We start from the raw sequence: 17,449 nt of genomic DNA, 5'->3' as shown, positions 1-17,449 counted from the left end.
CCCCCCTCCCCGACTTTCTTGATAGTGTCTTTTGAATATAAAAGCTTTCACATTTTTTTCCTCAGGTGTACTGAGAATTGACATATATCACTGTATAACTTTGATGCATACAGCATGATGGTGTGGTTTACGTATATTGTGAAATGGTTGCCGCAAGAGGTTCAGCTAACATCCATCTTCTCATATAGATGCAATAAAAAGAAAAGAAAGAAGAAAGAAGAAAATATTATCTCCTTGTGATGAGAACTTTTAGGATCTACTTTCTTGGCAGCTTCCCTGATATCACACAACAGTGTTAGCTGTAGTCCTCAGGGTGTACATTATGCCCGCTAGTACTTATTTATCATATAACTGGAAGTTTGTACGTTTTGACCATCTTTCTCAAGTTTCTCCTCCCCCAGCCTCCTGCTTCTGGTAACCACGAGTCTGATCTTTTTTCTGTGAATTCATTTTGAGTTTTTTTAATTGTTTGTTTTAAGATTCTCTATATAAGTGAGATCATACAGTATTTGTCTTTCTCTGTCGGACTTATATCACTTAGTATAATGCCTTCAAATTCCATCCAGGTTGCTGCAAATTTTCTCATTTTCTAATGGCTGAATAATATTCCAGTGTGTGTGTGTGTGTGTGTGTGTGTGTGTGTGTGTGTGTGTGTGTGTAAAATAACTTCTTTATCCATTCATCTATTGATGGATGCTTAGGTTGTTTCCTGTCTTGGCCATTGTAAATAATGCTGCTGTGAACATGGGGGTGCAGATATCTTTTTTATGTTCTTTGCCTTTGGATATATTCCCAGAAGTGGAATTGCTGGATCATTTTAATATTTTGAGAGTTCTCCATGCTGTTTTCCATAGTTGCTATGCAAATTTTCAAACCCAGCTGCAGTGCACAAGGGTTCCTTCTTCTCCACTTCCATACCAGTATTTGTCTCTTATCTTTCTGGTGATGGACATTCTAATAGGCACAAGGCACTATCTCGTGGTGCTTTTAATTTTGAAAACTTTTACTTTGGTTGAAATTCAGTTTATTTTTTTCTTTTGCTTATGCTTTTTGTGTCACACATAAGAAATTATTGCCTAATTTGAGGTCATGAAGATATATAACTATGTTTTCTTCTAAGAGTTTTATAGTTTTAGTATCTCTATTGAAGTCTTGAATCCATTTTTGAGATTTTTTTTTTTAATATGACAAGAGGTAGTGGTCTAACATCCTTCTTACACATATGTAGACCTAGTTGTCCGATCACCATTTGTTGACAAACCATTTCTTTTCCCCCATTGCATGGACTTGGCAGCCTTGTTGAAATTCAGTTGACTATAAATGTTGGGTTATTTCTGCAAACTCAGTTCTCTTATATTAAGCTGTGTCTGCCCTTATGCTAGTACCACACAGTCTTGATTACTCTAGCCTTGTACTGAGTTTTGAAAATTAGACCTATGAGCCCTCTAACTTTGTGTATTTTTCAAGATCATTTGGACTATTCTGTGTTTTTTTTTGAATTTCCACATGAATTTTAGGATCAGCTTGTCAGTTTCTGCAAAGAGGCCAGCTAGAATTTTGATAGGGATTACATTGATCTGTAGATCAGTTTGGGGAGTAGTGCCATTTTAACAACAGTGAGTGTTCTAATCCATGAACATAGAATGTTTTCCACTTGTTTGTGTATTCTCTAATTTATTTTAATAAATTTGCAGTTTACAGAGAATAAGCTTTACACTTTGTTTGTTAAGTTTATTCCTGGTATAGCCACCTTGAAAATATAGATGAACCCTCAAATTTGTTCAGATTCCCGTTTAGTATTAGGAAAATATTCAGGTAATTTGGATTTATAGTAAACCAAAATGAAATATTATAGAGTAGCCTTTTCATGAAATAGCTTTATAGTCTAGAAGCAGTGCATTTCATACTTTCAAGCACGCTGGTATAAGTAAAATTCATACAAAGCAAAACCCCCAAAACCTCTACCTTGGTTCTCACACACAGTTGACCCTTGAACAATGTGAGGGTTAGGAGCACCAATTCCCCTGTGCAGTCAAAAATCTGCATGTAACTTTTGTCTCCCCAAATACCTTATTACTGATAGCTGTTAACCTGAAGCCTTACTATTGACCAGAAGCCAGCATACAGTTGATTACCACATATTTTGTATATGTATTATGTACTGTATTCTTACAATAGAATAAGCTAGAGAAAAGGAAATGTTATTAAGAAAATCATAAGGAAGAGAAAATACTTTTACAATACTGTACTGTATTTATTGGAAAAAAGAAAACACGTATAAGTGTATCCATACAGTTCAAACCTCTACTGTTTAAAGGTCAACTATAATTGGAACTTTACCAGGGAGGTGATTGCATAGCTACCTTAGACAATGAAATAGAAAGCCCTCATTTGCTTCTCTTTCCTAGTGGAGATTGATAATGGCACAAACATACTTCAAGAGGGTGTAAAAAGCTTTATTATCTACATATTTCATGTTTCTGGGGAGAGCAGAACAGGTCTTCCAAGGAAGTCCAAATGGCTTGAAAGAAAGCAAGGAAAGGAGATTCATTTGGAGTTGTTTTTGTGGGTAGGGAGTGGGGTATGGGTGATTGTTCCATACTCAGGCAGATGTTGGAGTGGTTTGACTTTCCCACAGGTGCCAAGAGGGGAACACCACACTTGCTTGTGAGCTTTCTCAGATGGGAAGAGCCAGAGAGCCCTGATGTTTGATGACTAAAATGTGCTATATTTAATTGAATTTGAACTTATTTAGTAAGCCATTATAGTGCTCTATGAAGCTTGCAGCCTAAGGTCATTAAGGAAGGTAAAAGGTCCAGTGAATGCCTTGTTCAAGAGCCCAGTGTTGTGTATTCTGAGAAGCGAAATGATTGCCTTGTTCGCGATCAGTGATGTTTGGAACTCCAAAAGCGGATAAGGACTGTCATGGTGAGAGCTTGTACTGTGGCTCTAGGGAGTGTAGAAACATGTGTGACCTGAATTTTATTGTTTGGGTCTCTGTAGCACAAAATGATTCTCAAACTTTTTTTTTTCTAATCTTAACACAACCCTGAATAAGGAATTATTGCTGCCACTGGCTGGACCAGACAGCCAGGCCAATGGCAATGGCCCAAGAGTGTAAAAACATGGGGATGGGACTGACTTGGGCCAGAGCACCCAGTATTAGATGATGCTTTGAAGTTTGTCTAATTGTGGGACGCTTGGGTTGCATCCTTTTCAGGAACATCTCAGCTACGGGATGAAAACAGCAGCTCTCAATGAGCTCCATCATGTGTGACGGTTATGGTTCCAACCATATAAAGTGCATAAACTCCTATTGTTGTTCATCAGTTGATCCTAACGGGCTCCACAGGTAGCCAGTGGGTCTGGGAAAAGAGTGATGTCCTCTGGCACTGTGACATCAGGCAAGGGACTGAGGACAGGGAGACCACCCCCTTCTGCAGGTGGGCTATGCCATAGGGCCCAGGTTTGGTTCCATCCTGTGGCAAGAAGTCCAGGCTACCTCTGCTGAGTTTGTGAGTTTGTGGGATGCTACTTTTATAACCTACGGCATATTGGGGACCTTGGTACACAGGGTCACAGGTTCAGGGCAGACGAGAGCTTTACTTTTCAGGAGAGACCAGCAGGGGCCCAGCCAGTGCCACTCTAATACTGTATATTGCAGGGCCAAGGAGGTCGGTTTCTTAGAGTAGAAGCCTATGAGCAACTTATAACCATTATTGGTAGTCTAGAAACTCCAGAAGGCATGAGAGAGGTTGCTAAAGCCTCTTCAGAGAGAGTGTCTCTGAGGGCAGTAATGGAAGTCTGTGTTGATTGCAATTTGGACAGATTCTAGAGCCTTTCATTGGAGGGGATCCCATGAAAGGTGAGCCACTTTGCAAGTAACAGCATAAATAGGCTTACGTATAGTTTGCAAATGAAGAATATTTTGTCTCCTGAACCCAAAGGAGTCTAAAAGACCCCGGGCTTCTTTTAATATTTTGGATATTGAGAGAATCACTGTTTCTTGACAGTATCAGGGACAGAGTACCCCACAGCTTACCAAATAATTGGTAGGAATTTAACTAAGGTGGCAGGGCCTTGTACAACTTTGTGTTAGGCAGTGGCCCATCCGTTTTTTATGGGCGTCTTTGTATTTGTATGTCCTGAATAAGTTTGTCATATAAATGCCCTCAAAGGAAGATGTCGTCATTGTAATGTCAGACCTATGCTCCTGGAGAACAGTGGATCCAGTCAAGATCTAGCCCACAAAGATTTTGTGGGTAGCCGCTCTGTAAAGATGTTTTGTGTCCCTTCAGGAAGTGAGGGAAAACTGTGACTGAGGGACTAAGAATGGGCCAGATTGTCTTGTTAAATGAGCAGTAGGGGTCTTGTAGTAATGTGCTTCAGTTCTTGCAGGCCTTGCTTTAATGTATAGCCCAGTCCTATTAACTGCTTTAACCGGAGGTATGGTCTGTAGGGTCCCATTTTGTCAAGCCAAGTTTTTTGTGTGTCAAAACTTTAATTTTCTCTAAATTTATTAATCACAGAGTGTTCATATCCACTAGGGGATATTTTAGGGCAATGGATGCTCTGACTCTGGGAAATTGAGGCAAGATGATAATTCTCATGGTTAAGATGAAACATATCTATGTTTCTTTTATTTCTCGTTCAGTAACTCCCTTAAGATTATGGAATATTATAGGGGATATAGTATTTAAATTTAATGAGATCCCCAGGTATAACTATAGTTTGAGCCCCAGTATTGATTAAAGTCATAAAGGTTTTCAATTAGTACATTTAAGGAGATGTTAAGATTAATTCAGAAGCTACATTATAGATATACGAAAGTCAGTGCCCTTTTTATCTTTTGGTGTATAAATTCTTTTAGGAAATTTTCGATTTCCAATTGGGTCCAACTGTAGACCTCTGTTTCAGTTTTTTGTTTATTCTGCCAAATCCAGCTTCTTCCCTTCTCCTTCCTCCACCCCTGTATTCCTTTTTTTCCCTTGTTGATTTTACTGGGGGTTCTCTCTACTCCCCTTATATTTGTAGATTTCACCCCCCCCCCAGAGAGCTCCCCATCACTATCATCAGGGTTGGAGACCTCTCCCATGACAGTGTTACTTTATATGACTTAAGGACCCCAGGCTTAAGGAGGATTTGAGTTAACCCCTTTTGCTATGCTATAGAGATGCCATGGGTGTTTTTCTCTATAACTCCGAGGATCAGGATTTTTGTTGGGACAGAGGCATAGACAGCAGCAGCAACAGAGATATTTAAGGGGCCTGCACAGCCATTTGCTTTTAGGAGTGCAGACCTCAGCACTTCACGTACTGCTTTTTCTGTTTTTTTGTGTGTGTTTTTTCCTCGAATGACTGCCTTTTCATGAGTGATCACCCAGGGGACCTGTATGCAGCAAAAGGTAGTCTTTCTCCTGAGCCTGGCATTCGTTACAACTGCATTTTAAGACATAGGTGCAGGACCCCTAGGCCACACTAAGGACCCCACCCCAATCACATTTCTGTCTCTGAACAACCAATTAATTATTGAAACTTCCAACATGGGTCAGGTTAATCTATGACAGAGGCTCTGTCGGACTCACTAATGCAGAGCAGAGCAGCGCAGCTCAAAGCATGAGCTAGCCATCAAGCAGCAGCTCCAAGGCTGTGCTTTCCTTCTTTCCTGTTTTTTTTTTTTTTAAGATTTATTTATTTATTTTAGAGAGAGACAGCACATGAGCAGGAGGGGCAGAGGGAGAGGGAAAGAGAAACTCAAGCAGATTCTGCCTGCAGCACAGAGTCCAACGTGGAACTCGATCTCATGACCTGAGCCAATACCAAGAGTTGGATGCTTAACCAATCACACCACCCAGGTGCCCCCAGTGTGTGTTTTCTATTAGACAGCAGAGTTAGCTAGCAAGCAAAACACGAAGAAAGGCTCCCCGTAATGGGGGTCACTGTCTCAGCATCCTGGTCATACCACCTATTGTTTTGGTCACCCTGAAGAGATAGGAGGGACCTCCACCCAAAATTTGGTTTGGATGTCAAGACCGATGATGCCATACACAAAGCATGTTATGAGGGAGTTTATTACTCACATAACTGAGGTGTCTGGGGAGAACAGTGCAGGCCTCTCAAATACATATGAAATGACGAGAGAGAACAAGAGAAGGTCACTGATTCACCTTACTTTATTGTTGTCAGGGTGGGGGGAGGTGAAGTTCTCGTGCATGTGGGAAAGGGTTTGTGTAGTTTGACTTGCCTGCCAGTGCCAAAGGAGGCTGTCCTGGGCTTTCGTATCAGCTTTTCTAGATATGTGGGCAGTGTAAAAGGAGGTGTGGGGTTTGAAACCTGATAGCTGTTAGCAGTCAAGCATGAAAAAAAAAGGGTGGGGGAGTCCAACCCTTTACTACATTTCTTAAATGTTTTATTTTGTTGATGATATTGTAAATGAAACTTTATTAATTTCATTTTTGGATTAGTTATTGCAAGTATATAGAAATACAATTGATTTTTGTATATTGAACTCATTTATTACAAGGTTTTAGTAGATTTCATAGGGTTTTCTGTATACAAGATTGTGTGATCTACAGATGGAGAAAGTTTTGCTTCTTGTTTCCAGTCTACAAGCCTTTTAATTTTCTTGCCCAATTGTCCTGACTTGAACCTTCCATAAAATATTGAGTAGCAGTGATGAGAGCAAACTGCCTTGCCTTGTTCCTGATCTATGGGGGAAGGATTCATTCTTTTTCCATTCAGTATGATGTTAGCTATGGATTTTTTTCCCTCCCCTTATCAAATTGAGGACATTTTTCTATTCATGAAATGCTCTTGGAAGTTGTCAAGTGATTTTTCTGCATATATTGAGATGATCATGTGGTTTTTCTTTGTTTTGTTCATATGACATAGTACATTGATTTCCATGTTATACCACTCTTAAATTCTAGGGATAAATCTCACTTTGTTATGGTATGTAATACTTTTTATATGTGGCTGATTTCAGTTTGCGATATTTTGGTGAGAATTTTGCATCTGTAAGGGTTTTCTTTTTCTTCGTGATATGTTTGGTTTGGTTATCAAGTAACACTGGCCTCATAGAATGAGTATGGAAGTGTTTCTCTCTCTTCCTCCCTCACCCCCTGGAATAATTTGTGAAGAACTGGTATAAATTCTTTAAATGCTTGATAGAATTCTCTATTAATGATATTTTGGTCTGGGCTTTTCTTTGTAGGAAGTTTTTGGATTACTAATTCAATTTCTTTGTTGTAAGTATATTCAGATTTTCCATTTCCTTTTTTTTTTTCATTTGTGTTTTCCTGGAACATGTTCATTTCACTAGGTTGTTCATAATATTCCCTTATAATTCTTTCTACTTTTGTAAGATTAGTAGTGATGTCCCCTCTTTCATTCCTCATTTAACAAATTGAGTCTTCTCTCCTTTTTTCTTGATCAGTCGTAACTAAAGGTTTGCCAACTTTGTTGATCTTTCTAAAAACCAAATTTGATTTTGTTGACTTTCTCTTTTACTTTTCCATTTTGTTATATTTATTACCATTATAGTATTTATTATTTCCTTCCTTCTACTTATGTTTGGTTTGCTCTTCTTTCTTCGGTGTCTTTAGATGGAAGATTACTTTATTGATGTGACATCTTTCTTCATTTTTAATGTGGACATTTGTTCTTATGGCCTATCTCTACCTTTGGGCAAACCTCTTAGTTATGACTCTGCTGGGGGGTGTGGCAGGGACACTGGTCTGCTTCTCTAGGAGTGGCAATCCTGATTTACAGGTGGCTGCTAGGCAGGGTCAGTAGCTTCTGTTCTTCTCCCTTTACCTCTCCTGATATTGAACCTCTAGCCTACAAGTGAGCCAGGGCAACAGTGATTAGGGCCCCAGTATTTTTGGCCTGCTGTCCCTGGGGTAGTGCCTCTGCCCTCTTACTTGGGGCTGGGTGAAGGGAGAGTCTCCTGACCTCTTGGCCTCTTGCTTGCATGTAATTTAGTTTCTGTAACATGGACCTGGGGGGAGGGCATAGGGATTGGGAAATGATGGTGGCCCGCCTCTTGCAGTGAGATATGGTAGTTCTTGAGCAGGGGGAGAGGAATCCTCTTGCCTTGGTCCCAGCCACCCAGAGTAGAGCTTTCATCATGCTGAGATGGACAGGGTTGCAGAGGAGGAAAGGAGTGGGTCATGGTCAAGTGCCATCCAGTCTGACTATTCTTACTGGGATTTAGTAGATTTTCATTTATAAATGTTTATTTGCTGTATGCCCTTAGAACAATTTCTAGAAACTTTAAATGATTGTTGTTTTTTAAAAATGATTTTTACTAATTATGGTTGGTTTACTGGAGAAAGTGTCCATGAAGCTCCTCGTGCCATCATTGTGGAAGATGTCTCTCTTATGTGTCTGCTCAGTTTTATTTAACATTAATTGTTATCATTTGTTTCTTGAGGACTTACTGTACACTTTGATATGCTGTTTCCATCAAAGTCTATTCTTGAATAGTCCAAGGACACTACATACTTGAAAAAATAGATTCTTCTGACATGCTGCACTTGAGAAATAGTAAAGAGTGCACATTTTTATAAGTAAATTCCTTTTATGAGAAACTAAGATTAAATTAAGGCACATTCAGTCAGAACAGCTGAATGTAATGCTGAAGCGTACCTTTCCCAGGCTGATATGGCATCTTTGACGTTTTCACCCCAAAGTATGCTCCATGGACTACCTGAGTAAGAATCATGGAGGTGCTTGTTTAGAAAGCAGAGTTTAGAGCCCTATTCCAGCCTAGTTCTCATGCAGAGAGACCAGTGGAGGTGTTCAACCCACACAACAGGCTATATTAATGTTGTGCAAGCTTGGCTACTGTAGACTTCAGCTAAATTTGACTGAATAATTTGTCAAAACCACTGTGCTAGGCACGGATAGTTTCCAAAGAATGAGAACTGTTCTTCCAAACCCTGAAGGTATGTAAACTATTTGTGAGATGTATCTGGTAGGAGGTGAGACCACTGGATAGTAACTTGATGTATGGATTATATTAAATTTAGAAAAAATTATGTACACAGAGAGTTGGTGTAAGACATACTCCCACAAGTAGCCTACACCCACATACACTCACAACATGTGCCTTTATTCAAAGGGAAAGATGAACTAAGGGAAAGTGAAAGCCCAGAACTCACTTAGAGACCTACTTCGTGTCTACTTGGGATCCTGTGTTGTTGAGTTCCCTCTCTGCATGTTCATGCTACCTTTCTACCTATGACATGAACAATCCTTAAATATAGGTAAGGGTAGAATAGGATAAATTCCTCTTTGAACATTTTCAGTGCCTGTATTGTCTTATGTAATGATTTAATAAACTTAGTTTTCATTTTTTAAAGGAATTTATTTATTTAGCTAGTTAGTTATTTTAGAGAAAGAGTACACACGTGCAAGTTCCTAAGCAGGGGAACAGGTAGAGGGAGAGGCAAAGAATCTTGAGCAGATTCTGCATTGAGCGTGGAGCTCAATCCCACCACCATGAGATCATGAGCCTGAGCCAAAATCAAGAGTTGGATGGATGCTCAACTGACTGAGCCACCCAGGAGTATCTGGTTTTCATTCTTAAATGAATATTAAATGAATGTTTATTACATGCCAAGGTGTTCTGTTAGGAATTCTGACCTTTCCTTCATTCTGAAATATGGGTTTCTTTACTCAGAAAAAAACCCATTTATTCATATTCTTCTCACTTGATTTTGTGTAATCTTAAATCAGTTATTGATTAACTGGGTTGGGAAAGAGATTATACTCTTTCCCTCTATAACTGAAATTAGTATCAAAACATGATGGATTTAGTGTATACTTATTATTGAAATCACATCTGATTTTTTAGCAACTGTTTTACAGGCGTTATCCAAAATTGCTTTAGTTTCAATTTATTGTGAAAATGTATCTGATTTACGGGGACGTTTTCATTGTTCTGGGGATATCATCTCAGAGTATGCGAAATGATAGAACAACAATTGAAGGCATTGACCTGACATTTAATTGCTGATACAGAAGGGCCATTACTGCTTATTAAACAGTGATTATTTCTCATCATATTTGAACATTTTTTTTTCCCCAAGCAGGACAGAACTGAATTGGGAATATTGCAGCCCCAGATCCCTGTTCCCTCTTCCCTCTGCACTCACCTGATTCCTTCTCCTCCTAGTCCTGACCCAGAAATCGGGAAGCCATAGTTGTACATATTCTGCTTTCATCTGGATGTACAACAGGCTACAGCCTCACTCTTAGGGGGAGCTCCTAGTAGAGGAAGAGGCACCACTGAACCAGATTGGCATCTGTTGGTTCTCCACAGATTTCCATACATAGATTTATTTCTAATGTAGATTCTTCATTGATTTTTAGACACAAATTTTTTAAAATTTTTTATTACTAGTCTGAAACCTGGTTAATCTTTCAGTAGATAATAAGGACTGAGGAGCATTGCTGAAGGATCTGTATATAATAAGCACTCACAGTAAATATGGCAGGTGAAAGTTCTAAATGGCTTCACTAGGACAATTATACAGAATATTAGGACTTCTGGCCCCTTTTCCTTTTAAGGAATATTAAAGAGCATTTGTGTGTGATAACATCCTGGTTCTATCTGATATTGAAAGACTTCTTATAGTGTGGAGATGATCATTGTAGTGGCCATGAACAGAGCCTGGTTCAGATATCATCATGCTGAGATGGTGGGTTTATAGCATAATGTTTTATTCTTTCAAAATTAGCTGGCTTTGCACATATCTGGGAACTAATTTTGAAATTTAGTTTATTTTTTTAATTTTAGTTTAACATAAAACCAGATCATGGAGAAAGGAAAAAAAAAAACCTAGCATTAATTGGAGCACCTATAAAGTTCTGTTACAAGCAATAATATTTATATTAGACCTTTGAGGCCAGTTTTATCATCGCAGTCCTTCCATGGGAGGAAACTGCAGTTCTAAAGTGTTGGGTCAAGTTTCTGAGGTTACACAGCTAGTAAATGACAGAGACTGGATTTCGACCTGGCCAGCTCCACAGTTTGTGCCCACCTCATTCCTACAACCAACAGAATGTTAGCAAACGATTCTTTGTACATACTTCCATGAATTATCACATACTGTTTAAAATTGCTGATGAATTATTTGCCACAAGGGCCCTTTGCCCACTGCATGTCAGATTTTAAGGTGTAAGTCTATTTCACAATTCTAGAGTAACGTGCAATATAAGTGTTCATTCCATTCAGCTTCCTAAGCACTGTATACCTACCTTTATTTATGGTCATATAATAGGACTAGTTGTCTGTTCTTGTCTCATCTGCCCCGCTGCCTCTCCTCTTATTTGAATTCTCTGAAACCCCCAGCCCACTGTGAGGGGCCTTTCTCATAAAGATGTGTTTGTGAATGTGCTAAAGCACACCCTGCAAGATTGATTGTGGCCTGTTTATGATAGAGCTAGATTAATATTCGTAGTCCATGTATTCTCTATCTTGTCAACCGATCTTTTTTTTTTTTGTTTTTGTTTTTGTTTTTGTTTTCGTTCATTATAGCAGATTTAAAGAAAGCCTCCGGTTCAAATGCTGCAAAATCCAATCTACCCAAATCTGGACTTCGTCCTCCCGGATACTCGCGTCTCCCGGCAGCCAAGCTAGCGGCGTTTGGCTTTGTGCGGAGCTCCAGCGTGTCCTCGGTCTCCAGCACCCAGTCGGCGGACAGCGCACAGCCGGAGCAGAGCCGGCTGGCCAACCGTAAGTGGGCGGGGCCGGCGTGCGCTACTCCCCTGCGGGATACGCCCCTCGGGCCACACTGGGCCAGGTAGATCAGCATGCGGGTGTAATAGTTTCATTCCTTTGTGTATGAAAGATTTGATTTGACTACTTTAATCTGCCATTCTTAGGACTTTAGAAAAGAATCTACTGAAGAAAAAAAAGCCTGTTTGGCCCTATCATTTTTCAGTTATGAGGAGCTAACGTGCTAGAAAAAGATGTTGAAATATAGAAAATGACTTATCCAGGGACTGACTCCAGGAGCCCTTTGCTCCATGGATTCTATGTAAGAAGTCAAAGAAAGATCCAAAACAGGTGTTACATGAAACATGTATTAAATAGTGGTGGTGAGAATCTTTTTAGTTACCTGGGATTACCTGTAATGCCTTGATTTTGATGGAACATTTGGTTGGATTTCTAAAAGTTAACCAAATGATATTGAAAATAAAAGAAAACACAGCTGAACTTCTTCAACTTTGTGTCCAGAAAGGTCCCCATTAGTTGAATGAGGCTACTCTAGGCCTGGTTCCCGAGACTGATGTTATAAACTATATTTTATAAAGTCTGAATTAATAGTCTCAGAGTAAGTCACAAACAGCCACTGTTTCTAAAGAAGATCTGGAGGCTGCCCCATTTGGCTGTGCCTTTGATGACCAAAACCCATCTCAGCCTGTCAACTTCAAAGTCATTGTTATTGGATCTGAAGCCTTGACATCTCAGATGTTGGTTAGCAAGAACTTGCCGGAAGGCCAGGAAAGTCTTAGAGGTTTTCATGTGCAGGGCTGTTTGGGAGGGATTACAACAGTTGAATCAGGCTAAAGTAGTAAGGGAAAGAGACAGCAGGATGGGGTTTGGGGGGGAGAGTTTGAGAATGAGATTGATTCATATATTTTTTTTTAATTTCCTTTCTCTGAGCTTGCTCTTTATCCTTTCTTGGGTTTAGAGAGCTGATGTGCAGTACATTTGTACTTTTACAGTTCTAAATTTTGGTCTACCTAGTTATTCCTCAAAGTAGTACATTACATTTTCCTTTATCTTGATGTGTTTGTAAGCAGTTTCTGAGAGGTTTTTGCTCACTTGGTTTCCTAAAGGTGCTGCATCTCTGAACTACTTTCACACAGGATTCATGTTAGGAATACCATTGTCATTATGGATTCCATCATGGCACAGTAGATGTATCAAAATCTGAAATGTGAATATAATAAAGAACTATTTGCAAATGTGGAACTCCTATTTTTAGATATGTGTGTGCATATTGACAGTCTGAAGATTTTTAATATAGGGGCAGCTATTTGTCATAGTTTTTAGTAGTAAAATTCCCAGTGGCATGTTTCTCTTTTAGAGGGAGCACGAGAGTGACAAAAAAAATTAAAAATCTCACATAGTATATATCTTTCCAAGGAAGATGCTAAAGCCTTGATTTATTAAAAAAATAATAGTAATTTCAAGATGAATTGAGTTTTGTTCCCATGGCAGCAGCTTTTGCTAAAGGAGAGCTGACAGGTGTGGACAGAATCATTCCAGGTGTATGGGCATTTAGGGTATTTCTTCTCACCTCTGCTTCAAAGGACACTAGAGAGGGATACCCTGAGCACCCAGAGAGACAAGAGCCATAATGTGCCAGGGAAAATAACTCCTACTTTAAAGACTTCATATTAAAAGTAATAGGTATTCACACCAAAAACTTTAAGATACCTAGGAATCAATCTAACCAAAGAGGTAAAAGATCTGTACTCTGAAAACTATAAAACACTTATGAAAGAAATTGAAGAGGACACAAAGAAATAAAAAAAGCATTCCGTGCTCAGGGGTTGGAAGAGGAAACATTGTTAAAATGTCTATACTACCCAGAGCAATCTACACTTTTAATGTAATCCCTATCAAAATACCACCAGAATATTTCACAGAGCTAGAACAAACAATCCTAAAATTTGTATGAACCACAAAAGACCCCGAATAGCCAAAGCAGTCCTGAAAAAGAAAAGCAGGGGTGCCTGGGTGGCTCAGTCAGTTAAGCATCCCACTCTTGATTTCGGCTCAGGTCATGATCTCAGGTTTGTGGGATTGAGCCCCACGTCGGACTCTGTGCTCAGTGCAGGGTCTGCTTCTACCCCTCTCTCTCTGCCCCTCCCCCTGTTCACCCTCTCTCTCTCTCTCTCTCTCTAAAATAATTAAATCTTTAAAAAAAAAAAGGCAAGGCTGGAGGTATCATGATTCTGGACTTCAAGCTACATTACAATGCTGTAGTGATCAAGACAGTATGGTACTGGCACAAAAATAGACACAGAGATTAATGGAACAGAATAGAAAGCCCAGAAATGGACCCATGCCTATATGGTCAACTAATCTTCGACAAAGCAGAAAAGAATATCCAGTGGAAAAAAGACAGTCTCTTCAACTAATGATGTTGGGAAAATTGGACAGCCACATGCAGAAGAATGAAACTGGACCACTTTCTTACACCATACACAAAAATAAATTCAAAATGGTTAAAAGACTTAAATGTGAGACAGGAATCCATCAGATTCCTAGAGGAGAACACAGGCAGCAACCTCTTCGACCTTGGCCATAGGAACTTCTTACTAGACATGTCTCCAGAGGCAAGAGAAACAAAAAATGAACTATTGGGACTTCCTCAAAATAAAAAGCTTCTGCACAGTGAAGGGGGTGGGGGGATGGGTTAGCCTGGTGATGGGTATTGAGGAGGGCACGTTCTGCATGGAGCACTGGGTGTTATGAACAAACAATGAATCATGGAACACTGCACCAAAAACTAATGATGTAATATATGGTGATTAACATAACAATAAAAAATTAAAAAAAAAAAAGCTTCTGCACAGTGAAGGAAACAATCAACTAAAAGGCAGCCTACAGAATGAGAGAAAATATTTGCAAATGACATATCTGATAAGGAGTATCCAAAATCTGTGAAGAACTTATCAAACTCAACACCCAAAAAACAAATAATCCAGCTAAGAAATGGGCAGAAGACATGAATCATCTTCCAAAGAAGACATCCAGATGGCTAACAGACACATGAAAATATACTCAACATCACTTATCATCAGGAAAATACAAATCAAAACCACAATAAGATACCATCTGACTCCTGTCAGAATGGCTAAAATTAAGAACATAAGAAACAACAGGTGTTGGTGAAGATGCAGAGAAAGGGGAACCCTCTTGCAATGTTGGTGGGAACACAGACTGGTGCAGCCACTCTGGAAAACAGTATGGAGATTACTCAAAAAGTTAAAAATAGAGCTACCCTATGATCCAGCAGTTGCACTACTAGGTATTTACCTAAAGGATACAAAAATATGGATTTGAAGGGGTACATGCACCCTGATGTTTATGACAGCATCGTCAGCAATAGCCAACTATGGAGAGAGCCGAAATGTCTATCAGCTGATGAATGGATAGAGAAGATGTGGTATACACACACAAACACATATACACACACAATAGAATATTACTCAGCCATCAAAAAGAATGAAATCTTGCCATTTGCAAGACATGGGTGGAGTCTGTGTGTATTACGCTAAGATAGTAAGTCAGTCAGAGAAAGAGAAATACCATATGATTTCACTCATGTGGAATTTAAGAAACAAAACAGATGAACATATGGGAAGGGGGAAAGAGAGAGAGGGAAAGAAACCATAAGAGACTCTTAATGATAGAGCACAAACTGAGGGTTGATGGAGGGGAGGTGGGCAGGGGATGGGCTAAATGGGGGATGGGCATTAAGGAGGGCACTTGTGATGAGCACTGGGTGTTTCATGTAAGTGATGAATTACTGAATTCTACTCCAGAAACCATATTGCTCTGTATGTTAACTAACTAGAATTTAAATAAAAATTTGGAAAGAAAAATAAAGGTAATGTGTATTCAGAATTCTTTTCTGTATTTTTTTAAAAAAACAACAACAGTATTTAGAATTGACTTGAAATTATTTGCCATGTAACTATATGTAAAATTTGTCCTTAACCTATAGACCATGGAAAACCTTCTCACTTATTTGAGTTGATATCTTAGTACCATTAACACTCTCCTTATACTTGTTATTAGATTTCATGTCAAAAAAAATTTTGTTTCTGTTCTTTAGTGGAGGGATGATGCTTTGATGATGAGGATTAAGTAAAATATGAAGCCTTTGAAAGAGCCAGAAGTCCTTAGGTCAAACCCTTGGAGCAAAGCTTTGTTGGTTTAGCTCATCAAAACACCTAGCATGATATCAGAGTTGGTTCCTTTTCCTTCTTGGAACATTGGGCTTTCTTCAAACAGTACATGCACATAGGATTCATTTTAGGAATGCCACAGTAATTAGGAATTATAATGTGGCACAGTAGATGTCTCAAAATCTGAAAAATGACTATAATAAGGAACTCTTTGGAAGTGTGTAACTCATATTTTTAGATACACATGTGCCTATAAACAGTCCGAACAGGGCCACAGTGACCGAAGCATACTATATTTAGGACACTATTCAGTGATTCATTAGGAACTTGGTGTTTCCTGGGTGACTTTGGCTTAGCTACAACTCTCTCTCTCTCTCTCCGTGGTTTTCCTGGGTCCTGAGGGGCAGGTGACAATGAGCATGGAGAGGGGAGACCCCTGGGCCCCCCATGGACCTGGGTTTTGGCTGTTGGGTGTAGAATCTGCCCTCCACCTTTGGTGCAGGGAGGTGGTAGAGTGGTTGGGGAAATAGGGATGCAGCTGGGGAGGTGGACAGAGAGGCTGACATTGTATAAATGATCACAGCACAAGGGTGTATATGCCCACAGCCTTAAAAATGATACAAAGCTGGATGGATATTCCTGGGTTGAGGTGGAAGGTTAGTTTCTGATTAAGGTGATTGGGGAGTTTCTCAAGGGGTTGTATTTGGGGAAGCGGAGGTGGACTCTTGAGAGATCTTTTGTAGGGGAGCTGTTGGTGCATCCAGAAAACCTACTGAATTTGAGGGCTTGCCATTTCTGGCACAGCCTGCAGTTCATCATAGCATCGTCCATCTTCTGTACACTGAGGCCAACATGTTTGAGCTCCCCAAGATTTGTTCTCATGATGCATCTCTTCCAATTCTTCAGGCTTCGCCTTGCTTATCTTAATCCATACTTTCAGCTCTCAGCACTGTGGCCACACTACCAACTCCGTATCTGCAGCCCCAACCTCTTTCTAGAACTACTCACTCTCATTTCACATGATGCCAAGCATCTCCAGCAGGTTGACCCGGGTTGCCTCAAACTGAACATTTCCCAAAAATAATCTTTTGTTATCTTTTACAAACCAGCACCTCCTTTCACCGTTGCTCTGTCTGTTAATGAAATCTGCAGTCTGGCTACTGAGGCTGGAAATTTTAGGATCAGCATTGCTTCTTACCTTCTTTTTGCCTTCCTTTCTATTCAGTGATCAGATCTGGTCAGGTCTCACTCTCTCATGTAGTCTGTGTTTGTTCTTCTCCTCATCTTAGTTTAAGCCTGTAGTACCTCTCACCTAAACCATTCCTCATACATCGTCACTCTGTAATTTGTAAGGCACATGGTCCTAGATCACTTTCCCTTTCACCCTGTTTTGATCGCTTCATGGTACCCCTGTGCTTGCTTCTGTTGCTTGTTGGAAATTCCAGGTCCTCCAAGACCTGCCTGGTTCCCTTCTTGCCTCTCCCACATCCCATCCCCTCATGTACACCCTC

The 17,449-nt window shown here is 39.8% G+C and overlaps 1 protein-coding gene across 7 annotated transcripts in view; it reads left to right on the top strand.

The window, feature by feature from the left end:
• The window catches only part of MTUS2 (microtubule associated scaffold protein 2), a 594,294-nt gene that overhangs the window by 255,019 nt on the left and 321,826 nt on the right, over positions 1-17,449 (top strand). For 6 of the 7 annotated variants that reach the window (XM_027590976.2, XM_027590973.2, XM_027590975.2 and 3 more), the window contains one exon: positions 11,545-11,742. In XM_027590976.2, coding sequence (XP_027446777.1) covers positions 11,545-11,742 — 198 coding nt within the window. The remainder of the gene's footprint in view (positions 1-11,544; positions 11,743-17,449) is intronic. The other variant, XM_027590979.2, reaches the window with a different exon arrangement.

The sequence above is a fragment of the Zalophus californianus genome, chromosome 3, assembly GCF_009762305.2.
Source record: "Zalophus californianus isolate mZalCal1 chromosome 3, mZalCal1.pri.v2, whole genome shotgun sequence".
In the NCBI taxonomy this organism is placed as follows: domain Eukaryota; kingdom Metazoa; phylum Chordata; class Mammalia; order Carnivora; family Otariidae; genus Zalophus; species Zalophus californianus.
This window is presented reverse-complemented; position numbering and strand designations above follow the sequence as displayed.